This window comes from Pistacia vera, unplaced genomic scaffold (genome assembly GCF_008641045.1).
Source record: "Pistacia vera cultivar Batoury unplaced genomic scaffold, PisVer_v2 Contig567, whole genome shotgun sequence".
Classification (NCBI taxonomy): Eukaryota; Viridiplantae; Streptophyta; class Magnoliopsida; order Sapindales; family Anacardiaceae; genus Pistacia; species Pistacia vera.
The window spans coordinates 698,411-723,600 of NW_022196409.1; the positions used below are offsets into that span (position 1 = coordinate 698,411).

A 25,190-nucleotide genomic window follows, 5' to 3' on the forward strand; every position below is an offset into this window, starting at 1 on the left:
GAAATATAACAAAAATACATGTAAATTCCTACAGGTCTAAAATCTTACAAAAACACCCCAAACACCACCGTTGGCATTAACAAATAGGGGTCTATTTTCGATGACAACAACAATCCCCAACCCATCTCACCACTCTCCCATTCGCCTATCCAATCGTTGGCAACAAAAAGCTTTTTCAGATAACATTGTTTTACGATTTCCGATCGAATTTCTTACCAAAAATTGACGCCGTTGCCACCATTGTACTCACTAAACATTCCTCTTCAAAAGCTTTAACATTCCAACCTTTAATTGTTTGATTGATATCCTAATTTTTGAGGTTTTTAATGAATAGGAAAATTTGTAACCCAATCCGATGAAGGCTCCACCACTCTAAGTCTCGATTGAGCTAATTCAAGCGGCCAGGCCAAGCCAGGTCTTAAAACACTGGTGGTACATAATAACATACATAAAGTTTCTCATGCCAACTACAATCAAGAGACATGGGAATCATCCAAATCGAATCCAGAACGAATAACTCAATTATAGACGTATGGGAAATGGGAATCATCCTTATAACTCGATTCTAGATATGGGAATCATCCTAGTCTTTCGTTTATCAAGAAATCTGATCCAGAACATATGCAGGCCGAGTTTCCACTTTCCAGATGTGCTAGATTCGGAAAGTCAATTTCCAAGATTAGAAAAGGAAAAAGCATATCAATGGTGATTGGACCTGACTTCGAATGTAGAATCTTCATTCACAGTAGTAGTGAATGCAGAGACAGACACCATGGTTCATCACTTCCTAAGGACTGCAAACATTTTTATGCACTGCTTCATAAGGAAAATGTCAAATGTTAATCCCAAATCAAAAAAGTTAAAAAGCACTCACAACAAATTACGTTGAAACCATATACAACAGCAGAATGAGCATTATCTAACATCAAAGCACCTATGTTAAATCTAACATCTACATATTTACACCTGAGAACCATAGATCATAATTATTAGGGTAAAGCTACTAAAGGTACAAACCTTGCTCAAACTTACACTAGTTAAATATATCATAAGTTAGACTTTGGCCTTCCAAAGATACAAACATCAACAAAAACCTAATATGCAAGTTTCTAAGTTTTAACGCGGGTATTACCCCAACAATTGTCGCTCAACATGGGAAGATGCCAAAAAACCAGCTTCTCCCTCCCAATATGATGCCAAGAGTGAGATGGGAAGTGAATTTCCATATCCAAACTTTGGCTCTTCATATCACTAGAAAAAATTTGATTCCACCACCTGAGTTGTAATGTGCAAACTTGAAGACTTTCCAAGAACTGGTTGGATTAAAGATGAAAAATACATTAAGCTAAATAATCACAACTGAATTCTGGATAGTGATAAGAACTTGATAAATGCAATATTTTTTAATCAGAAACTTCAAGTGGAAAATATTCTGATTTATAAGGTCATATAAACAGTCACAATCTTGGATATATATAATGAGGTTTAACTCAACAGGCTAAAAGCTTCCTAATTATCAATGAAACACTCCAAAATTTGATTTGCCAAGTTTTATAATATGATTGACAAAGAAAGTAATAGTTACTCACTTGGAAAACTAGCAGGGGGATTGCTGGATAAAACTGTATTCACGATTTATACGACATGAGACTATTTCATTCCAAGAGAAGAAAATTTGTCCTGATTTGAAGGCCGAACTGAACTTCCAGTTGCTGTTGTTGAGACAAATGAGTTAGAAGGGGTAGGACCTATAGTCCCCATGGGTCTTGACATTGGTGGCCGTGTGGAAGTCATGCTCATAGGAGGTCTTGCAACAGAGTTAGCAAAGTTCGGTGGCATTCTGTTGGCAGGCATCGATGTTGGAATTGGTCTGGAAGAGCCAAGTCGAGCTGCAATTATTTGAGCTCGTTCCTGGTAAAGCCTCTGTCTTGATCTCTCCAATTGCTCTCTAACCCTCACAGTCACATTATCCATCTCATTAAAGAAAGCTAACTTGGCTTCTAACTTTTGTAACTGCAACAAATGTAAGCTTCCAAGAAGTCAAAACTCAAGTCAGCAGATAGACAACATAGAGAGCCCACTTGGCTATAAGATTACCTGCTTTTCTATCAATGATGTAGCAAGTTGTCGAATATGATCCTCTTCCTGATTAGCAAGAAGTTTTGCCTTCACTGCTGCAGCAGAGAGTGCAGTAACTGCTGCATGCTTTATTTTATCAATATTATGTTCATCTTTTGCCTCTCTATGGTCATGCTTCTCTTCTTTAACATCTTTTGTTTGATCCTCACCTGCAAAAAATGGAAAATTTAAAGAGATAACAATCAGAAATCAGAATGCATCCAGAAGTCCACAACTTCCAATTGAACAAGACTCCTATTCACCTTAGCATAGCTGGAGCACAAAACATAATGACAAACTATCCTGATACACTAATTGAGACATCATTTACTTGTTAAATTTATCACACATGGTTTATCAGATCACTCAAATTATTTTCACATTCATAATGCATTCTGTGAATATTTCTGAAAGATATTATATGCTTATAATCATTCAACATATGCATTGATTTCCTCCCTGATTTTTGCATTTATTATAATATTTGACCCTTTTTTTTTTCTAAGAGTTCCCCAAGCTCATGCTTGATATTGTTAACAATCGCTAGCTTCTTGGGACTTCAGTTTCCCAATCAAATACGATGGTTTTAGAGAGGAGAGACAAAAAGAGGCATAAAAAGACCTGCAGTTGTTCCATTTTCAATAATTGAATCTGTCTGTTGAGGCTCATTCGATTCCAAAGGCAGTGAATTAGACACCATATCCACATCCTTCGGTGCTTCCAAAGTTTGAGAGGCCTCTGCTTTGGAACTTGATGCAACTGGTTGCTCGGGTTCAATAATCTCCCGTGGAAGAGAATTAGAAACCGTATCAATATCCTTTGTTGCCTTTGAAGGTTGAGATGGAACTACATCTGAATTTGATATAGCTGGCTGACCAGCCTCACTCCTTTCCGATGGATGAGCATCAGAAGACAATTCAACATCCTTGGCTACCTCTACCGACGAAGAAGGCTCTCCAACTGAATTACCCTCACCAGACTCTTTCACAGAGCTTGGAGCAACCTTGGATGATAAATCATTGGATTCCTCCTCAATGCTTGGTTGATTTTCTTTGGGCAATTCTTGATTGCTTAATTGATTCAAATCACTAGGTTCAACTCTTTCAGGAATAACTTTGTTGCCTGTTTCTTTTACAGCATTTAATTCCTCTGTCGGTTTATCATTGGAAGAGGGTGATGTTCTCTTTTCTTCTGGAACAGACTCTTCAGTTATCTTGCTGTCATGATCATTTGGCAAATCTCTTTCATCCAGCATTGTGGTAGTGTTATCCTCTTTGTTCTTTCTGTCTTCCAGGTAATCATCTTTTTGAGTGTCCAGATCGGCAATTTTAGCAACACTGCAAATCTCTTATTGACATCAGAAAAAACTCGAAAACTGCCACATAACTATTGCTCCTTATAAATTTACATACCTCTCAGACTGAGTTGGTTCCTTCTTGTCACCTGGGGGATCTTCCAAAACAAAGCAGTGCCTTGCAGCCAACTGAATGGCAGGAGAATTGCCAGATATGGATTTCAAAGAACCACGAGTTGATGCAGTAGCATCGTCAGGCCCCACCAACAGTGACAAGAATGCCACCTGTGGAAGAGAGCAAAATACAGAATGTAACTTATTAATGCAAATAAGCAAGTAAACTATTTTCTCCTCACAAGATAAAGCTTCAGGCATATCTTTTGCAAACATTAACAACAAATTTTTTTTACGTCATACCCATTTAGTCATACACAAGAACAAGGAAAGTTATTAAATTTCCATCACTGATAAAATTACAAGAAAATTGTATATTTACCAATGCCATGACAGGGTTTCCAACTTCAGCAAAGGAATGTGGGCTTTCAGGCGGATGATAACCAACAGCTTCAAATGCTTCCCTAAGAGCCTTCAATGCAATGTTTTCACCAGTCTCCGGAACTTTCACTTCATTGGTGTCTTCAGATTTTAACATTTCCTCACCAACTTTAACTTTATTTTCATCTTCAGGTTTTGAAGTTTCCTGACATATATTCGTAGCATTTGCATCTTCTGATTTTGAAGTTTCCATAGGTGAAGTTTGGGTCTGACCCTCATTTGCACCTGTCTTACTTTCTGATGTTTCAGGAACATCTTTAGGGGTAGATGTATCGTCATTGGTTGCAGTAGGATCTGAAGTTTCTTTAGATTTGGCATCTACACTATCATCATGATCAAAAAATACATCCTCAATCGGCATTTGAACAAAGTGCAATATACATTGAGCTTTTGTTTTAGTGGCAACATGTTCTGCAATCTCATTCCAGTTTTCTCTATAAAGTTCCAATGCTTCGAGGAGGAGAAGGGTCTCCTGATCTGTCCACTTCCCACCACTCAAACCAGCAGCTTCAGCAGGCACCATAAGAATAAAATCCGATGATGACATGCCAGAGCCAAACTTCCCATTATTGAAGCAATCAGTGCATAGATCAAAATCTGCCTGTGAATTATGAACATAATCAGGGGATAGAAGAAGCATTATAGAGAAATCAGAAAAAGGAAAAGAAAAAACCAAATATTAATCAAATATTACTGAAAACATGGTTTAATGACCATGACATGACATGACAATCAATTTTATGAAGTACTCATGAGTGACCGCATTATTTCATTTAACTACTGGATTCAAGGCATTACACCACGTAAATATTGAATCGAGATGATGAAGCATGACCACCCAGACTGAAGACCAGATATCAAATAATTGATAATTAAGGATAATAATAATAATAATAATAAAAACTACAGGCATAAATAGCAAAGTAATAAATTTCAGAGCTCATAAGCCATAAGGGGGGAAAAAAACAACCTGCTTTTGGCAATGATAGCGCTTACGAGAGCAATCAGCCGAACAAGAGTTGCAATGGTACTCAACACCTGGCCCCTCAGGCTTCACCAACTCTTCAGCAATTGCAGACTCTAGAAACAACCCAGATGGGGCAGCGGGAGATATTACCTTAGGCTTTGGAGCAACACGAGGACATAATTGAATTTCATCAAAGTGATATAAATTTTCAAGCAAGGAATCCTTTTTTGCTGCTCCACCATCGTCAATATTAGCCGCCATGTCAACATCAGCATTTGCCACCCTATCACCATCAGCATTTGTGGCAGTGGATTCGGGTGGGAATGGATGGAAATTGACTAAGCCCCAGTAGTCCAAGAACTCCAGCACCTCCTGCTTATCATCCACACATCCAACTTCCAGTTCTGACAAATCTTTCAATTCAATTTGAATGTTTGGATTTGCATGGAACTTCTTCATAATCCAATTCCGAATCTCCATATACATATCAGGAGTTCGGTTCTGGGACTTCCCATTGAAAAAAGAAGGCAATCCTTGCTCCTCGAGAGGATGAATTCTTGTCCATGAAAACCAACCTGCAGGCAGCATGTGCTGGTGATAAGAGTCAAAATTGAAAACAAAGCTTTCATTGTCACACACAAAAGAAAAATCAAAATCTTCATTTTCTTTTACTTAATTATTCGAGGTAATTAAGAGGAACGAGCTTCAATCAGGGTAGTTCATCCCAAACCAAGTTTGCATCCAATGATAAAAGTGGACATCAATGTTCCCCAACCTATGGCCATGAACCATAGGGTGGGGAAGATAAGATTGTTTTGAACCAGAAAAAACAAACTTGCTTATCTGCCACACATAGAGGTATTTGGCTATTTATACATTTTATAAATCCAATACATTACAAAATTCAAAATCTCATTCTCATTCCATATTTTCACAGCCATAAATGCCAGTAATCAACATTGGACTGAATACAATCAAAATTTTGGTTCCATGAAAGAAACAATATTGAAAGTATAAAACTAAAAATCTCCTACCTGAGACGTTTAACCCAAACCAAAATACAGTTTAGCAATTCAGCTCAGTAGAGGTACATGTATTAAGGCAGCAAAAATTTTCAAGACTGTGACCTCTGTCTCAACTTATTTCTCAGACAGCAAAGGAAAAAAGAAAGGAAGTTTCCCGTCAAAATATCCAATCTAGAATGATCATGTAAACCAAAAGAAACCAAAGACAACTATAAAAACCTCAACTTTGGAACTCATTCCCCATTTTGAAACCAATAAAATGAAAGAAAAAATCTACTGAGTGGCCAAAAAAACAAAAAATGCCAACCATCCACAATTTATTTCCTTGGCAACCAAATAGAAATATACTAAATTCCTGAGAAAATGCAAAATCTAACATTCATACAAACAGAACCCAACAAAATCTAGCTCAGCTTAGATACCAAACAGAATGTAAAGTTTTGCAAGCTTAGAACTATTAATTTACACAATTTTTTTTTTCAGTAACAAAAACAAAATATCAAATTTAGCTCAACTTAGCTCTCAGAACACACAAAAGTTTAGGTTTTACAATCAAAGTAAAAATTAAAAACAAAAACAGAAAAACTCACCACAATGTGTAGGCACCACATGAACATTACTATCACGAGATCTAATCGCCTCAAAATCCGCCTCGATTTTCGCCTCCAAAGCCTCCCACTGTTGACTCTCTTTGTTCAGTTCCTCAACCACCTCCAGCTTCAAGTCATCACGTGCCCCTTCGAGCTTTCCGCCAGCCAAAGCCGTTCCTCCGGCCGATGCACTGAGACTGCTAGGGCCCTGGCGAGCTCTCGTCAATGGTCCGTTGTGGTTGTAGATCGGGGTATGAGAATTTGAGTTCTTGTCGCGAGTGATTCGTTTCGACGGCGTTGATGAAGTGTTGCCTGCTGAGAGCGCCGTGGCTTTCCTTTTCTGCCCTCCCGCTCGGCGCCGCGACGAAGCTGGTTCTGACGCCGGTGACTCGACCCCGACACCGGCTGAGCTCGTAGCCGCCGGCAGACTCCCGGCTTCCCGGCGCTTCTCTTCCATTATACGATTTGGTTCGTTTCAAGGTTTTTGGTTCAGAGTGGAATTGCCTCTCTGCTCTAGCACATTTATTTGATTGTTATTGGCACGCACAAAAACCGTTTCTTCCACGAAAAAGGAAAGCGTTTTATTGGATATACGGAATGTCAGACACCTGGAAGATATAAATTGAATCTGGAAATATAAATTTTCTCTTTATGTTTCCGTGTATCGGCGGTCTACAATTTATGTAGACGGGTTTCACTGGAGAGTAAATCTACACCGTCGAAATTAAATTGGACGGTTATTTTTTTTTTTTTTGATTATTTGCATTTACTGATTTCCAGTTGAAGTGGATTTAGTTATTGGATTGAGGCAACAATTATCAGCAAGTTTTTATAATATGATTGACAAAGAAAGCAATAGTTACTCACTTGGAAAACTATCAGGGGATTGCTGGATAAAACTGTATTCACGATTTATACGACATGAGACTATTTCATTCCAAGAGAAGAAAATTTGTCCTGATTTGAAGGCCGAACTGAACTTCCAGTTGCTGTTGTTGAGACAAATGTTTAGAAGGGGTAGGACCTACAGTCCCCATGGGTCTTGACATTGGTGGCCGTGTGGAAGTCATGCTCATAGGAGGTCTTGCAACAGAGTTAGCAAAGTTCGGTGGCATTCTGTTGGCAGGCATCGATGTTGGAATTGGTCTGGAAGAGCCAAGTCGAGCTGCAATTATTTGAGCTCGTTCCTGGTAAAGCCTCTGTCTTGATCTCTCCAATTGCTCTCTAACCCTCACAGTCACATTATCCATCTCATTAAAGAAAGCTACCTTGGCTTCTAACTTTTGTACACTGCAACAAATGTAAGCTTCCAAGAAGTCAAAACTCAAGTCAGCAGATAGACAACATAGAGAGCCCACTTGGCTATAAATTACCTGCTTTTCTATCAATGATGTAGCAAGTTGTCGAATATGATCCTCTCTGATTAGCAAGAAGTTTTGCCTTCACTGCTGCAGCAGAGAGTGCAGTAACTGCTGCATGCTTTATTTATCAATATTATGTTCATCTTTTGCCTCTCTATGGTCATGCTCTCTTCTTTAACATCTTTTGTTTGATCCTCACCTGCAAAAAATGGAAAATTTAAGAGAACAATCAGAAATCAGAATGCATCCAGAAGTCCACAACTCCCAATTGAACAAGCTCCTATTCACCTTAGCATAGCTGGAGCACAAAACATAATGACAAACTATCCTGATACACTAATTGAGACATCATTTACTTGTTAAATTTATCACACATGGTTTATCAGATCACTCAAATTTTTTCACATTCATAATGCATTCTGTGATATTTCTGAAAGATATTATATGCTTATAATCATTCAACATATGCATTGATTTCCTCCCTATTTTTGCATTTATTATAATATTTGACCCTTTTTTTTTCTAAGAGTTCCCAAGCTCATGCTTGATATTGTTAACAATCGATGCTTCTTGGGACTTCAGTTTCCCAATCAATACGATGGTTTTAGAGAGGAGAGAAAAAGAGGCATAAAAAGACCTGCAGTTGTTCCATTTTCAGTAATTGAATCTGTCTGTTGAGGCTCATTCGATTCAAAGGCAGTGAATTAGACCACCATATCCACATCCTTCGTGGCTTCCAAAGTTTGAGAGCCTCTGCTTTGGAACTTGATGCAACTGGTTGCTCGGGTTCATAATCTCCCGTGGAAGAGAATTAGAAACCGTATCAATATCCTTTGTTGCCTTTGAAGGTTGAGATGGAACTACATCTGAATTTGATATGCTGGCTGACCAGCCTCACTCCTTTCCGATGGATGAGCATCAGAAGACAATTCAACATCCTTGGCTACCTCTACCGATGAAGAAGCTCTCCAACTGAATTACCCTCACCAGACTCTTTCACAGAGCTTGAGCACACCTTGGATGATAATCATTGGATTCCTCCTCAATGCTGGTTGATTTTCTTTGGGCAATTCTTGATTGCTTAATTGATTCAAATCACTAGGTTCAACTCTTTCAGGAATAACTTTGTTGCCTGTTTCTTTTACAGCATTTAATTCTCTGTCGGTTTATCATTGGAAGAGGGTGATGTTCTCTTTTCTTCTGGAACAGACTCTTCAGTTATCTTGCTGTCATGATCATTGGCAAATCTCTTTCATCCAGCATTGTGGTAGTGTTATCCTCTTTGTTCTTTCTGTCTTCCACTATCATCTTTTTGAGTGTCCTGATCGGCATTTTTAGCAACACTGCAAATCTCTTATTGACATCAGAAAAAACTCGAAAATGCCACATAACTAAGCTCCATATAAATTTACATACCTCTCAGACTGAGTTGGTTCCTTCTTGTCACCTGGGATCTTCCAAAACAAAGCAGTGCCTTGCAGCCAACTGATGGCAGGAGAATTGCCAGATATGGATTTCAAAGAACCACGATTTGATGCAGTAGCATCGTCAGGCCCCACCAACAGTGACAAGAATGCCACCTGTGGAAGAGAGCAATACAGAATGTAACTTATTAATGCAAATAAGCAATAAACTTTTTCTCCTCACAAGATAAAGCTTCAGGCATATCTTTGCAAACATTAACAACAATATTTTTTTACGTCATACCCATTTAGTCATACACAAGACAAGGAAAGTTATTAATTTCCATCACGGATAAATTACAAGAAAATTGTATATTTACCATGCCAGGACAGGGTTTCCAACTTCAGCAAAGGAATGTGGGCTTTCAGGCTGATGATAACCAACAGCTTCAAATGCTTCCCTAAGAGCCTTCAATGCAATGTTTTCACCAGTCTCCGGAACTTTCACTTCATTGGTGTCTTCAGATTTTAACATTTCCTCACCAACTTTAACTTTATTTTCATCTTCAGGTTTTGAAGTTTCCTGACATATATTCGTAGCATTTGCATCTTCTGATTTTGAAGTTTCCATAGGTGAAGTTTGGGTCTGACCCTCATTTGCACCTGTCTTACTTTCTGATGTTTCAGGAACATCTTTAGGGGTAGATGTATCTCATTGGTTGCAGTAGGATCTGAGTTTCTTTAGATTTGGCATCTACACATCTCATCATGATCAAAAATACATCCTCAATCGGCATTTGAACAAAGTGCAATATACATTGAGCTTTTGTTTTAGTGGCAACATGTTCTGCAATCTCATTCCAGTTTTCTCTATAAAGTTCCAATGCTTCGAGGAGGAGAAGGGTCTCCTATCTGTCCACTTCCCACCACTCACCCAGCAGCTTCAGCAGGCACCATAAGAAATAAATCGATGAGACATGCCGGAGCCAAACTTCCCATTATTGAAGCAATCAGTGCATAGATCAAAATCTGCCTGTGAATTATGAACATAATCAGGGATAGAAGAAGCATTATAGAGAAATCAGAAAAGGAAAGAAAAAACCAAATATTATCAAATATTACTGAAAACATGGTTTAATGACCATGACATGACATGACTCAATTTTATGAAGTACTCATGAGTGACCGCATTATTTCATTTAACTACTGGATTCAAGGCATTACACCATGTAAATATTGAATCGAGATGATGAAGCATGACCACCCAGACTGAAGACCAGATATCAATAATTGATAATTAAGGATAAAATAATAATAATAATAAAACTACAGGCTAAATAGCAAGTATAATATTTCAGATCTATTTTCAATTCTCCATGTTTGATTTTATTTTCTTGTATATTTTGATCTATTTCATTTATCAAGTGAGAATGTTGATTGCACTAGTTTTGAGGATAATATAATTATAATGCCATATTGATGACTTGCAGCCTAAATTTGTTTTAACTTGTGTTTCCATTCTTTTGCAAAATGATACTAATGTCCCTGTTTTTGGCTCCTGTGCTTGTCAAATACCTTTTTGTTTGAAGATACTTGCCGGACACCATTGACGTTGGAAGCACCAGCCAGCAGAGGTCTACCGGATGCGATTGCTAGAAGTATTGCCCCATTTTTTGCCAAAGCAGCAATAATAATATATTTTAGCAGTATTACAAATCATTTCCTCTTGTTTAACCTACTTATGGGTCTGTCTGTTTAAGTCTACACTGTACATTAGTCTTTTGTGTGAAACGAATTGGTCCATTCGTGTTTGTCGGATTTAGTTGTTTAATGCCTTCTTGGAGGTACTGCTTTCAAAGTGTTATATTCTTGTTCTCGTTGGGCTGGACGTTATGACCTTTGTTTATTATTCATGATTTTATCTGAATGATTTTAGTTATTTGTTTCAGTATCAAGATGTTGAATTATTATGCCTGAATGAAAGTTAATTTGAGAATTATTCTTTACTGCCACAATACGTTGAACACAACACGTATTTTCTAGAGTAGGTGAAATAGTTTAGATGTTGAAAAGGATGATCAGGGAGGTAAGAGACATGAAGTATGGATTTCTATCTCTTTTGAAAAGGCAGGCTCATTACAATTAAGTGTTAAAGATCTGGACGGACGATTAGAACGTGTATGTAGGTGAAATCGGACAAAGTGGTCGAGTTTCGAGTTGACTGGTTTAAGCAGTTTGACATGTTAAATTGGTGTTCAAAAGTTTGAAATATAACAAAAATACATGTAAATCTCTATAGGTTTAAAATCTACAAAAACACCTCAAACACCACCGTTGGCATCAATAAATAGGGGTTTGTTTCGATGACAACAATCCCCAACCCATCTCACCCCTCTCCCGTTCACCTCCCCAATCGTTGGCAACAAAAAGCTTTTTCAAACGACATTGTTTTACGAGTTCCGATCGAATCTCTTACCAAAAATTGATGTTGTTGCCACCATTGTACTCACTTACCAAAAATTGATGCCGTTGCCACCATTGTACTCACTGACCATTCCTTTTCAAAAGCCTTTAATTGTTCATGGATTGATATCCTAATTTCTAAAGTTTTTAATGAATAGGAAAATTTGTAACCCAATCCGATGAAGGCTTCGCCACTCGAAGTCTCGATTGAGCTAATTCAACTGGCCAGGCCAAGCCAGGTCTTAAAGCACTGGTGGTACATAATAACATACATAAAAGTTTCTCATGCCAACTACAATCAAGTTGGCAACTCAATTCTAGACATGGGAATCATCCAAATCGAATCCAGAACGTATAACTCAGTTATAGACGTATGGGAAATGGGAATCATCCTTATAACTCGATTCTAGACATGGGAGTCATCCTAGTCTTTGGTTTATCAAGAAATCTGATCCAGAACATATGCAGGCCGAGTTTCCACTTTCCAGATGTGCTAGATTCGGAAAGTCAATTTCCAAGATTAGAAAAGGAAACAGCATATCAATGGTGATTGGACCTGACTTCGAATGTAGAATCTTCATTCACAGTAGTAGTGAATGCAGAGACAGACACCATGGTTCATCACTTCCTAAGGACTGCAAACATTTTTATGCACTGCTTCATAAAGAAAATGTCAAATGTTAATCCCAAATCAAAAAAGTTAAAAAGCACTCACAACAAATTACGTTGAAACCACTTAAACAGCAGAATGAGCATTATCTAACATCAAAGCACCTATGTTAAATCTAACATCTACATATTTACACCTGAGAACCATAGATCATAATTATTAGGGTAAAGCTACTAAAGGTACAAACCTTGCTCAAACTTACACTAGTTAAATATATCATAAGTTAGACTTTGGCCTTCCAAAGATACAAACATCAACAAAAACCTAATATGCAAGTTTCTAAGTTTTAACGCGGGTATTACCCCAACAATTGTCGCTCAACATGGGAAGATGCCAAAAAACCAGCTTCTCCCTCCCAATATGATGCCAAGAGTGAGATGGGAAGTGAATTTCCATATCCAAACTTTGGCTCTTCATATCACTAGAAAAAATTTGATTCCACCACCTGAGTTGTAATGTGCAAACTTGAAGACTTTCCAAGAACTGGTTGGATTAAAGATGAAAAATACATTAAGCTAAATAATCACAACTGAATTCTGGATAGTGATAAGAACTTGATAAATGCAATATTTTTTAATCAGAAACTTCAAGTGGAAAATATTCTGATTTATAAGGTCATATAAACAGTCACAATCTTGGATATATATAATGAGGTTTAACTCAACAGGCTAAAAGCTTCCTAATTATCAATGAAACACTCCAAAATTTGATTTGCCAAGTTTTATAATATGATTGACAAAGAAAGTAATAGTTACTCACTTGGAAAACTAGCAGGGGGATTGCTGGATAAAACTGTATTCACGATTTATACGACATGAGACTATTTCATTCCAAGAGAAGAAAATTTGTCCTGATTTGAAGGCCGAACTGAACTTCCAGTTGCTGTTGTTGAGACAAATGAGTTAGAAGGGGTAGGACCTATAGTCCCCATGGGTCTTGACATTGGTGGCCGTGTGGAAGTCATGCTCATAGGAGGTCTTGCAACAGAGTTAGCAAAGTTCGGTGGCATTCTGTTGGCAGGCATCGATGTTGGAATTGGTCTGGAAGAGCCAAGTCGAGCTGCAATTATTTGAGCTCGTTCCTGGTAAAGCCTCTGTCTTGATCTCTCCAATTGCTCTCTAACCCTCACAGTCACATTATCCATCTCATTAAAGAAAGCTAACTTGGCTTCTAACTTTTGTAACTGCAACAAATGTAAGCTTCCAAGAAGTCAAAACTCAAGTCAGCAGATAGACAACATAGAGAGCCCACTTGGCTATAAGATTACCTGCTTTTCTATCAATGATGTAGCAAGTTGTCGAATATGATCCTCTTCCTGATTAGCAAGAAGTTTTGCCTTCACTGCTGCAGCAGAGAGTGCAGTAACTGCTGCATGCTTTATTTTATCAATATTATGTTCATCTTTTGCCTCTCTATGGTCATGCTTCTCTTCTTTAACATCTTTTGTTTGATCCTCACCTGCAAAAAATGGAAAATTTAAAGAGATAACAATCAGAAATCAGAATGCATCCAGAAGTCCACAACTTCCAATTGAACAAGACTCCTATTCACCTTAGCATAGCTGGAGCACAAAACATAATGACAAACTATCCTGATACACTAATTGAGACATCATTTACTTGTTAAATTTATCACACATGGTTTATCAGATCACTCAAATTATTTTCACATTCATAATGCATTCTGTGAATATTTCTGAAAGATATTATATGCTTATAATCATTCAACATATGCATTGATTTCCTCCCTGATTTTTGCATTTATTATAATATTTGACCCTTTTTTTTTTCTAAGAGTTCCCCAAGCTCATGCTTGATATTGTTAACAATCGCTAGCTTCTTGGGACTTCAGTTTCCCAATCAAATACGATGGTTTTAGAGAGGAGAGACAAAAAGAGGCATAAAAAGACCTGCAGTTGTTCCATTTTCAATAATTGAATCTGTCTGTTGAGGCTCATTCGATTCCAAAGGCAGTGAATTAGACACCATATCCACATCCTTCGGTGCTTCCAAAGTTTGAGAGGCCTCTGCTTTGGAACTTGATGCAACTGGTTGCTCGGGTTCAATAATCTCCCGTGGAAGAGAATTAGAAACCGTATCAATATCCTTTGTTGCCTTTGAAGGTTGAGATGGAACTACATCTGAATTTGATATAGCTGGCTGACCAGCCTCACTCCTTTCCGATGGATGAGCATCAGAAGACAATTCAACATCCTTGGCTACCTCTACCGACGAAGAAGGCTCTCCAACTGAATTACCCTCACCAGACTCTTTCACAGAGCTTGGAGCAACCTTGGATGATAAATCATTGGATTCCTCCTCAATGCTTGGTTGATTTTCTTTGGGCAATTCTTGATTGCTTAATTGATTCAAATCACTAGGTTCAACTCTTTCAGGAATAACTTTGTTGCCTGTTTCTTTTACAGCATTTAATTCCTCTGTCGGTTTATCATTGGAAGAGGGTGATGTTCTCTTTTCTTCTGGAACAGACTCTTCAGTTATCTTGCTGTCATGATCATTTGGCAAATCTCTTTCATCCAGCATTGTGGTAGTGTTATCCTCTTTGTTCTTTCTGTCTTCCAGGTAATCATCTTTTTGAGTGTCCAGATCGGCAATTTTAGCAACACTGCAAATCTCTTATTGACATCAGAAAAAACTCGAAAACTGCCACATAACTATTGCTCCTTATAAATTTACATACCTCTCAGACTGAGTTGGTTCCTTCTTGTCACCTGGGGGATCTTCCAAAACAAAGCAGTGCCTTGCAGCCAACTGAATGGCAGGAGAATTGCCAGATATGGATTTCAAAGAACCACGAGTTGATGCAGTAGCATCGTCAGGCCCCACCAACAGTGACAAGAATGCCACCTGTGGAAGAGAGCAAAATACAGAATGTAACTTATTAATGCAAATAAGCAAGTAAACTATTTTCTCCTCACAAGATAAAGCTTCAGGCATATCTTTTGCAAACATTAACAACAAATTTTTTTTACGTCATACCCATTTAGTCATACACAAGAACAAGGAAAGTTATTAAATTTCCATCACTGATAAAATTACAAGAAAATTGTATATTTACCAATGCCATGACAGGGTTTCCAACTTCAGCAAAGGAATGTGGGCTTTCAGGCGGATGATAACCAACAGCTTCAAATGCTTCCCTAAGAGCCTTCAATGCAATGTTTTCACCAGTCTCCGGAACTTTCACTTCATTGGTGTCTTCAGATTTTAACATTTCCTCACCAACTTTAACTTTATTTTCATCTTCAGGTTTTGAAGTTTCCTGACATATATTCGTAGCATTTGCATCTTCTGATTTTGAAGTTTCCATAGGTGAAGTTTGGGTCTGACCCTCATTTGCACCTGTCTTACTTTCTGATGTTTCAGGAACATCTTTAGGGGTAGATGTATCGTCATTGGTTGCAGTAGGATCTGAAGTTTCTTTAGATTTGGCATCTACACTATCATCATGATCAAAAAATACATCCTCAATCGGCATTTGAACAAAGTGCAATATACATTGAGCTTTTGTTTTAGTGGCAACATGTTCTGCAATCTCATTCCAGTTTTCTCTATAAAGTTCCAATGCTTCGAGGAGGAGAAGGGTCTCCTGATCTGTCCACTTCCCACCACTCAAACCAGCAGCTTCAGCAGGCACCATAAGAATAAAATCCGATGATGACATGCCAGAGCCAAACTTCCCATTATTGAAGCAATCAGTGCATAGATCAAAATCTGCCTGTGAATTATGAACATAATCAGGGGATAGAAGAAGCATTATAGAGAAATCAGAAAAAGGAAAAGAAAAAACCAAATATTAATCAAATATTACTGAAAACATGGTTTAATGACCATGACATGACATGACAATCAATTTTATGAAGTACTCATGAGTGACCGCATTATTTCATTTAACTACTGGATTCAAGGCATTACACCACGTAAATATTGAATCGAGATGATGAAGCATGACCACCCAGACTGAAGACCAGATATCAAATAATTGATAATTAAGGATAATAATAATAATAATAATAAAAACTACAGGCATAAATAGCAAAGTAATAAATTTCAGAGCTCATAAGCCATAAGGGGGGAAAAAAACAACCTGCTTTTGGCAATGATAGCGCTTACGAGAGCAATCAGCCGAACAAGAGTTGCAATGGTACTCAACACCTGGCCCCTCAGGCTTCACCAACTCTTCAGCAATTGCAGACTCTAGAAACAACCCAGATGGGGCAGCGGGAGATATTACCTTAGGCTTTGGAGCAACACGAGGACATAATTGAATTTCATCAAAGTGATATAAATTTTCAAGCAAGGAATCCTTTTTTGCTGCTCCACCATCGTCAATATTAGCCGCCATGTCAACATCAGCATTTGCCACCCTATCACCATCAGCATTTGTGGCAGTGGATTCGGGTGGGAATGGATGGAAATTGACTAAGCCCCAGTAGTCCAAGAACTCCAGCACCTCCTGCTTATCATCCACACATCCAACTTCCAGTTCTGACAAATCTTTCAATTCAATTTGAATGTTTGGATTTGCATGGAACTTCTTCATAATCCAATTCCGAATCTCCATATACATATCAGGAGTTCGGTTCTGGGACTTCCCATTGAAAAAAGAAGGCAATCCTTGCTCCTCGAGAGGATGAATTCTTGTCCATGAAAACCAACCTGCAGGCAGCATGTGCTGGTGATAAGAGTCAAAATTGAAAACAAAGCTTTCATTGTCACACACAAAAGAAAAATCAAAATCTTCATTTTCTTTTACTTAATTATTCGAGGTAATTAAGAGGAACGAGCTTCAATCAGGGTAGTTCATCCCAAACCAAGTTTGCATCCAATGATAAAAGTGGACATCAATGTTCCCCAACCTATGGCCATGAACCATAGGGTGGGGAAGATAAGATTGTTTTGAACCAGAAAAAACAAACTTGCTTATCTGCCACACATAGAGGTATTTGGCTATTTATACATTTTATAAATCCAATACATTACAAAATTCAAAATCTCATTCTCATTCCATATTTTCACAGCCATAAATGCCAGTAATCAACATTGGACTGAATACAATCAAAATTTTGGTTCCATGAAAGAAACAATATTGAAAGTATAAAACTAAAAATCTCCTACCTGAGACGTTTAACCCAAACCAAAATACAGTTTAGCAATTCAGCTCAGTAGAGGTACATGTATTAAGGCAGCAAAAATTTTCAAGACTGTGACCTCTGTCTCAACTTATTTCTCAGACAGCAAAGGAAAAAAGAAAGGAAGTTTCCCGTCAAAATATCCAATCTAGAATGATCATGTAAACCAAAAGAAACCAAAGACAACTATAAAAACCTCAACTTTGGAACTCATTCCCCATTTTGAAACCAATAAAATGAAAGAAAAAATCTACTGAGTGGCCAAAAAAACAAAAAATGCCAACCATCCACAATTTATTTCCTTGGCAACCAAATAGAAATATACTAAATTCCTGAGAAAATGCAAAATCTAACATTCATACAAACAGAACCCAACAAAATCTAGCTCAGCTTAGATACCAAACAGAATGTAAAGTTTTGCAAGCTTAGAACTATTAATTTACACAATTTTTTTTTTCAGTAACAAAAACAAAATATCAAATTTAGCTCAACTTAGCTCTCAGAACACACAAAAGTTTAGGTTTTACAATCAAAGTAAAAATTAAAAACAAAAACAGAAAAACTCACCACAATGTGTAGGCACCACATGAACATTACTATCACGAGATCTAATCGCCTCAAAATCCGCCTCGATTTTCGCCTCCAAAGCCTCCCACTGTTGACTCTCTTTGTTCAGTTCCTCAACCACCTCCAGCTTCAAGTCATCACGTGCCCCTTCGAGCTTTCCGCCAGCCAAAGCCGTTCCTCCGGCCGATGCACTGAGACTGCTAGGGCCCTGGCGAGCTCTCGTCAATGGTCCGTTGTGGTTGTAGATCGGGGTATGAGAATTTGAGTTCTTGTCGCGAGTGATTCGTTTCGACGGCGTTGATGAAGTGTTGCCTGCTGAGAGCGCCGTGGCTTTCCTTTTCTGCCCTCCCGCTCGGCGCCGCGACGAAGCTGGTTCTGACGCCGGTGACTCGACCCCGACACCGGCTGAGCTCGTAGCCGCCGGCAGACTCCCGGCTTCCCGGCGCTTCTCTTCCATTATACGATTTGGTTCGTTTCAAGGTTTTTGGTTCAGAGTGGAATTGTCTCTCTGCTCTAGCACATTTATTTGATTGTTATTGGCACGCACAAAAACCGTTTCTTCCACGAAAAAGGAAAGCGTTTTATTGGATATACGGAATGTCAGGACAGCTGAAGATTATAATTGAATCTGGAAATCTAAATTTCTCTTTATGTTTCCGTGTATCGGCGGTCTACAATTTATGTAGACGGGGTTTCACTGGAAGTAAATATCACCGTCGAAATAATTGGACGGTTATTTTTTTTTTTTTTGATGTTATGTGCATTTACTGATTCCAGTAAGTGGATTTAGTTATTGGATTAGGCAACAATTATCAGTGCAAGAATTAAATTAGAGATTAGAGTAATAAAGTTACTCAACTCAATTTAAGGTTGTTTCCAAAATTATATGGGTTGATGGCAAAGTTGAGTTGAATTTAGAAGCATTCATTAAATGTCAAAACTTTGTTTTTATATTCGGACCGGTCTTAACTTGATCAAGCGACCGCCATCCTCGAGTCAGACTAGGATATCATGCTGACCTCAACATGTACTAAATTTTAAATTTTGAATAATTAATATAAATGCTAACTGTCATGTAATGTTATTTGGAAAGTTGCAATTTAGAACGTTTATAGCCATTATTCATAACCTAGCTAGAGGTTGAACACGTTTGATATTGTTCCTGTCGGACTTAACCCAGATCATAGGTTAATGCTAAATCGGGTTTTAGTCATTTAAGTAATCAGTAGAATCGATTTCCTGGTCGGCCTAGGCTGATCTATCCAAGTTTTTGAAACCAAGTCAAAACTGGTGAGCTTTAAAACTTCTATATAACGTTTCCAAACATATCATTTCAGATTTCAAAGAATTATCAGAAAGAGCAAAACAAACTTAATTAAAAAAAACAAGTTTTAAATTAGCTTAATAAACAGGAACTCATTCTTGGTTGTTCTCATGACCATCTTTTATCGTTTTCCGGTAAATACAGTTGCCTCAGTAAAGATGGCTGGAAGTGGAGCCACCAAAGATAAAGAAGCCAGTGCAACATGGCCTATTTGGTGTTAAGATTACCAGATACTCTTAGTATTTTTATTACAAAAGATTTCCAAGCTTGAGAAGAAAATCTTATTTTTTTTTTTCTAGTTCTCAAATTTTTATAGAAATATTTGAAATTCTTGTATAGCATGACATATGAAGGAAATTTTTTTTTTTTTTTGGGTAAATGGTAATATTATAAAGAATGAATAATATAATCTACAAAAGGGAAATCCCTCTTAAGCCGGCCCTTGGACATATAAGATTTAAGAAAGAGACGTAAATATGAGAATGCAGCTTTTATGCTACTGCTGTTGTATTGATTCATATATATAGAGTTACATGATAACAAACTACGGTTACATGAGATAAGAAATGCGTACAAAGTCTTATCTCTACAATTCAAATACAGATAATAACAAGGTGAACAAACTAGAATCTATTGTAACAGATTGATCCTATTAATCTGACTCATCCTCTCTGTCACACGTTTGAATTTGAATGCCATATTTATCCTTAACATCCCCCTTCAAGCTGATAGGGAGTGGACGAACTGAAAGCTTGTCTCGAAGATAAATGAAGCGGGAAGAGGTGAGGCCCTTGGTGAATATGTCAGCCAACTGAACATAGGTGGACATATATCGAAGAATTAAATCTTTTTGAGCAACCTTCTCACATATGAAGTGATAATCAACTTCAATATGCTTAGTTCTGGCGTGAAACACTGGATTAGTAGCAAGTGACAAAGCTCCAATGTTATCACACCAAAGAATAGGGGGAGCAGAGAGTGAAACGTGTAAATCAGAAAGGACCATTCGAAGCCAAGATAACTCTGCAGTGGCAAAGGCCATGGCTCTGTATTCTGTTTCTGTACTGGACTTGGAGACAACTGGTTGCTTTTTGGCACTCCATGAAATCAAGCAGGGACCAAGAAACACGGCATAGCCAGTTATAGATCGACGATCCATGACATCACCTGCCTAGTCGGAGTCACTAAATGCTTGAAGTTGTAATGGACCTTTGGTGAAGTAGAGGCTGTGATGAAGTGTCCCTTTGAGATATCTCAGTACACACTTAGCTGCAGACCAATGTAGGGAGGTAGGTGCATGCATAAATTGACAAAGTTGGTTGACCACACAGGCAAGTTCAGGTCTGGTGAGAGTGCAATATTGAAGAGCACCAACCACTTGTCTGTAAGCGGTAATGTCTTGAATTGGATCACCATCATTTCGGGACAGTTTTGTACCTGCAGCTAAGGGTGTGGAACAGGGTTTAGCTCCTGCCATGTTTGCTCGATGGAGCACATCTGTAATGTATTTTGACTGAGAGAGGTAGAGTCCAGGCTGATTTCTAACAACTTGAATGCCGAGGAAGTAATTTAGGGAACCTAAATCCTTCATGGCAAAACTCTTCTTCAACTTGGTAATAAGATCCATGATGANAGGATAATAATAATAATAATAAAAACTACAGGCATAAATAGCAAAGTAATAAATTTCAGAGCTCATAAGCCATAAGGGGGGAAAAAAACAACCTGCTTTTGGCAATGATAGCGCTTACGAGAGCAATCAGCCGAACAAGAGTTGCAATGGTACTCAACACCTGGCCCCTCAGGCTTCACCAACTCTTCAGCAATTGCAGACTCTAGAAACAACCCAGATGGGGCAGCGGGAGATATTACCTTAGGCTTTGGAGCAACACGAGGACATAATTGAATTTCATCAAAGTGATATAAATTTTCAAGCAAGGAATCCTTTTTTGCTGCTCCACCATCGTCAATATTAGCCGCCATGTCAACATCAGCATTTGCCACCCTATCACCATCAGCATTTGTGGCAGTGGATTCGGGTGGGAATGGATGGAAATTGACTAAGCCCCAGTAGTCCAAGAACTCCAGCACCTCCTGCTTATCATCCACACATCCAACTTCCAGTTCTGACAAATCTTTCAATTCAATTTGAATGTTTGGATTTGCATGGAACTTCTTCATAATCCAATTCCGAATCTCCATATACATATCAGGAGTTCGGTTCTGGGACTTCCCATTGAAAAAAGAAGGCAATCCTTGCTCCTCGAGAGGATGAATTCTTGTCCATGAAAACCAACCTGCAGGCAGCATGTGCTGGTGATAAGAGTCAAAATTGAAAACAAAGCTTTCATTGTCACACACAAAAGAAAAATCAAAATCTTCATTTTCTTTTACTTAATTATTCGAGGTAATTAAGAGGAACGAGCTTCAATCAGGGTAGTTCATCCCAAACCAAGTTTGCATCCAATGATAAAAGTGGACATCAATGTTCCCCAACCTATGGCCATGAACCATAGGGTGGGGAAGATAAGATTGTTTTGAACCAGAAAAAACAAACTTGCTTATCTGCCACACATAGAGGTATTTGGCTATTTATACATTTTATAAATCCAATACATTACAAAATTCAAAATCTCATTCTCATTCCATATTTTCACAGCCATAAATGCCAGTAATCAACATTGGACTGAATACAATCAAAATTTTGGTTCCATGAAAGAAACAATATTGAAAGTATAAAACTAAAAATCTCCTACCTGAGACGTTTAACCCAAACCAAAATACAGTTTAGCAATTCAGCTCAGTAGAGGTACATGTATTAAGGCAGCAAAAATTTTCAAGACTGTGACCTCTGTCTCAACTTATTTCTCAGACAGCAAAGGAAAAAAGAAAGGAAGTTTCCCGTCAAAATATCCAATCTAGAATGATCATGTAAACCAAAAGAAACCAAAGACAACTATAAAAACCTCAACTTTGGAACTCATTCCCCATTTTGAAACCAATAAAATGAAAGAAAAAATCTACTGAGTGGCCAAAAAAACAAAAAATGCCAACCATCCACAATTTATTTCCTTGGCAACCAAATAGAAATATACTAAATTCCTGAGAAAATGCAAAATCTAACATTCATACAAACAGAACCCAACAAAATCTAGCTCAGCTTAGATACCAAACAGAATGTAAAGTTTTGCAAGCTTAGAACTATTAATTTACACAATTTTTTTTTTCAGTAACAAAAACAAAATATCAAATTTAGCTCAACTTAGCTCTCAGAACACACAAAAGTTTAGGTTTTACAATCAAAGTAAAAATTAAAAACAAAAACAGAAAAACTCACCACAATGTGTAGGCACCACATGAACATTACTATCACGAGATCTAATCGCCTCAAAATCCGCCTCGATTTTCGCCTCCAAAGCCTCCCACTGTTGACTCTCTTTGTTCAGTTCCTCAACCACCTCCAGCTTCAAGTCATCACGTGCCCCTTCGAGCTTTCCGCCAGCCAAAGCCGTTCCTCCGGCCGATGCACTGAGACTGCTAGGGCCCTGGCGAGCTCTCGTCAATGGTCCGTTGTGGTTGTAGATCGGGGTATGAGAATTTGAGTTCTTGTCGCGAGTGATTCGTTTCGACGGCGTTGATGAAGTGTTGCCTGCTGAGAGCGCCGTGGCTTTCCTTTTCTGCCCTCCCGCTCGGCGCCGCGACGAAGCTGGTTCTGACGCCGGTGACTCGACCCCGACACCGGCTGAGCTCGTAGCCGCCGGCAGACTCCCGGCTTCCCGGCGCTTCTCTTCCATTATACGATTTGGTTCGTTTCAAGGTTTTTGGTTCAGAGTGGAATTGTCTCTCTGCTCTAGCACATTTATTTGATTGTTATTGGCACGCACAAAAACCGTTTCTTCCACGAAAAAGGAAAGCGTTTTATTGGATATACGGAATGTCAGACACCTGGAAGATATAAATTGAATCTGGAAATATAAATTTTCTCTTTATGTTTCCGTGTATCGGCGGTCTACAATTTATGTAGATGGGTTTCATTGGAGAGTAAATCTACACCGTCGAAATTAAATTGGACGGTTATTTTTTTTTTTTTTGATGATTTGCATTTACTGATTTCCAGTTGAAGTGGATTTAGTTATTGGATTGAGGCAACAATTATCAGGTGCAAAGAATTAAATTAGAGATTTAGAGTATATAAAGTTACTCAACTCAATTTAAGGTTGTTTCCAAAATTATATGGGTTGATGGGCCAAAAAGTTGAGTTGAATTTAGAAGGCATTCATTAAAGTCAAAACATTTGTTTTTATATTCGAACCGGGTCTTAACTTGATCAAGGAGCCGATCCTCGGGTCAGACTAGTGATATCATGCTGACCTCAACATGATATAATTTTTTTTTTTTTAAATTTTAATAATTAATAAAGTGCTAATGTCAATGTGATGTTATTTGAAATTGAAAATTTGAAATTACAATTTAGTAACCTGGTTTAGCCATCAATTCCCTGACCTAGAGGTTGAACCACGGTTCGATATTGTTCCTGCCAACTTAACCCCAGATCAATACGGTCAATGCTAAAACGGGTTTTAGTCATTTAGTAGATCAGATTATGGACCGATTCCTGGTCGGCTAGGCTGATCTATCCAAGTTTTGAAACCAAGGTCAAAAACTTGGTGAGCTTTAAAACTTCTTATCTAACGTTCCAACATATCATTAGATTTCAAGATTATCAGAAGAGCAACGACTTAATAAAAAGGGCAATACTATGTGCACTAACTATTTGTACTAATCCAAGTACTAATATTGAAAATTTGAAATTCCTCCCAAAAAAAAATTTCAAATTTTCAATGTTATTACTTGAATTAGTACAAAATGGTTAGTGCATATAATATTATTGTAATAAAAACAACAATTAAATTAGCTTAATAAACAGGAACTCATCTTCTTGGTTGTTCTCATGATCATCTTTTATCGTTTTCTCCAGGTAAATACAGTTCCTCAGTAAAGATGGCTGGAAGTGGAGCCACCAAAAGATAACAGAAGCCAGGCAACATGGCCTATTTGGTGTTAAGATTTCCCAGATACTTCATTTAGTATTTTATTTACAAAAGATTTCCAAGCTTGAGAAGAAAATCTTTTTTTTTTTTCTTTCTAGTTCTCAAAATTTTTATAGAAATATTTGAAATTCTTGTATAGACATACATATGAAAGGAAATTTTTTTTTTTTTTTTTTTTTGGGTAAATGGTAATATTATAAAGAATGAATAATATAATCTACAAAAGGGAAATCCCTCTTAAGCCGGGCCTTGGACATGCCCAAGAACTGCAGCAAGCAAAAGAAAACAAAACATATACACCCCATAACCATCAACCAGCACAGCCTCAAGGAACCAAAAAGAAAGGTCCCTGGGAACAGCACAACTAGGCCCTATACATAGGCAGCAAAAACACCCTATTAAGATTTCTATACACCACTAAAAACACAGAGAACCTGTAGACTTTTCCTTTATCAGCAGTAAAAAAACCCCAGCTACTCATAATTCCCCAATACATACAAAACCCTCCATAATGACCTGCAATTCGTCTTGGCTATGTTGCCAAGAACAAACAGCCTGCATAAGTAAAAAAACATTTCTGCAAAAAAGTAAAAGGCAGCCAACTCACTCAACACACTCATGGACAAATGATATTCATTTTATGCTGATCA

General features: G+C 37.9%; 3 protein-coding genes and 1 pseudogene across 5 annotated transcripts; all 4 read right to left on the reverse strand.

Moving 5' to 3' along the window:
- Positions 1-96: 96 nt before the first annotated feature.
- On the reverse strand, positions 97-7,131 carry LOC116108610 (SWI/SNF complex subunit SWI3D-like). 2 transcript variants are annotated; one of them, XM_031394852.1, is made up of 9 exons: positions 6,550-7,131; positions 4,938-5,509; positions 3,909-4,568; positions 3,531-3,697; positions 2,740-3,455; positions 2,098-2,288; positions 1,590-2,013; positions 1,133-1,313; positions 97-813 (listed from the first exon to the last, which is right to left on the reverse strand). In XM_031394852.1, the coding sequence occupies exons 1-7, from the start codon at positions 7,004-7,006 to the stop codon at positions 1,651-1,653; spliced, it is 3,126 nt and encodes a 1,041-aa protein (XP_031250712.1). In that variant the 5' UTR covers positions 7,007-7,131; the 3' UTR covers positions 97-813; positions 1,133-1,313; positions 1,590-1,650. The 2 variants fall into 2 exon arrangements, with proteins under 2 accessions (XP_031250712.1, XP_031250711.1); XM_031394851.1 differs by lacking the exon at positions 97-813 and having other exon boundaries at positions 940-1,313.
- Positions 7,132-7,436: 305 nt separating this feature from the next.
- Positions 7,437-12,391, reverse strand: LOC116108664 (annotated as a pseudogene).
- Positions 12,311-18,654, reverse strand: LOC116108619 (SWI/SNF complex subunit SWI3D-like). 2 transcript variants are annotated; one of them, XM_031394861.1, is made up of 9 exons: positions 18,166-18,654; positions 16,554-17,125; positions 15,525-16,184; positions 15,147-15,313; positions 14,356-15,071; positions 13,714-13,904; positions 13,206-13,629; positions 12,749-12,929; positions 12,311-12,430 (listed from the first exon to the last, which is right to left on the reverse strand). In XM_031394861.1, the coding sequence occupies exons 1-7, from the start codon at positions 18,620-18,622 to the stop codon at positions 13,267-13,269; spliced, it is 3,126 nt and encodes a 1,041-aa protein (XP_031250721.1). In that variant the 5' UTR covers positions 18,623-18,654; the 3' UTR covers positions 12,311-12,430; positions 12,749-12,929; positions 13,206-13,266. The 2 variants fall into 2 exon arrangements, with proteins under 2 accessions (XP_031250721.1, XP_031250720.1); XM_031394860.1 differs by lacking the exon at positions 12,311-12,430 and having other exon boundaries at positions 12,556-12,929.
- Positions 18,655-21,150: 2,496 nt separating this feature from the next.
- Positions 21,151-23,315, reverse strand: LOC116108683 (SWI/SNF complex subunit SWI3D-like). Its single transcript, XM_031394924.1, has 2 exons — positions 22,827-23,315; positions 21,151-21,786 (listed from the first exon to the last, which is right to left on the reverse strand). Exons 1-2 carry the CDS (start codon positions 23,281-23,283, stop codon positions 21,185-21,187), a joined length of 1,059 nt encoding a protein of 352 aa, XP_031250784.1. The 5' UTR covers positions 23,284-23,315; the 3' UTR covers positions 21,151-21,184.
- Positions 23,316-25,190: the final 1,875 nt, after the last annotated feature.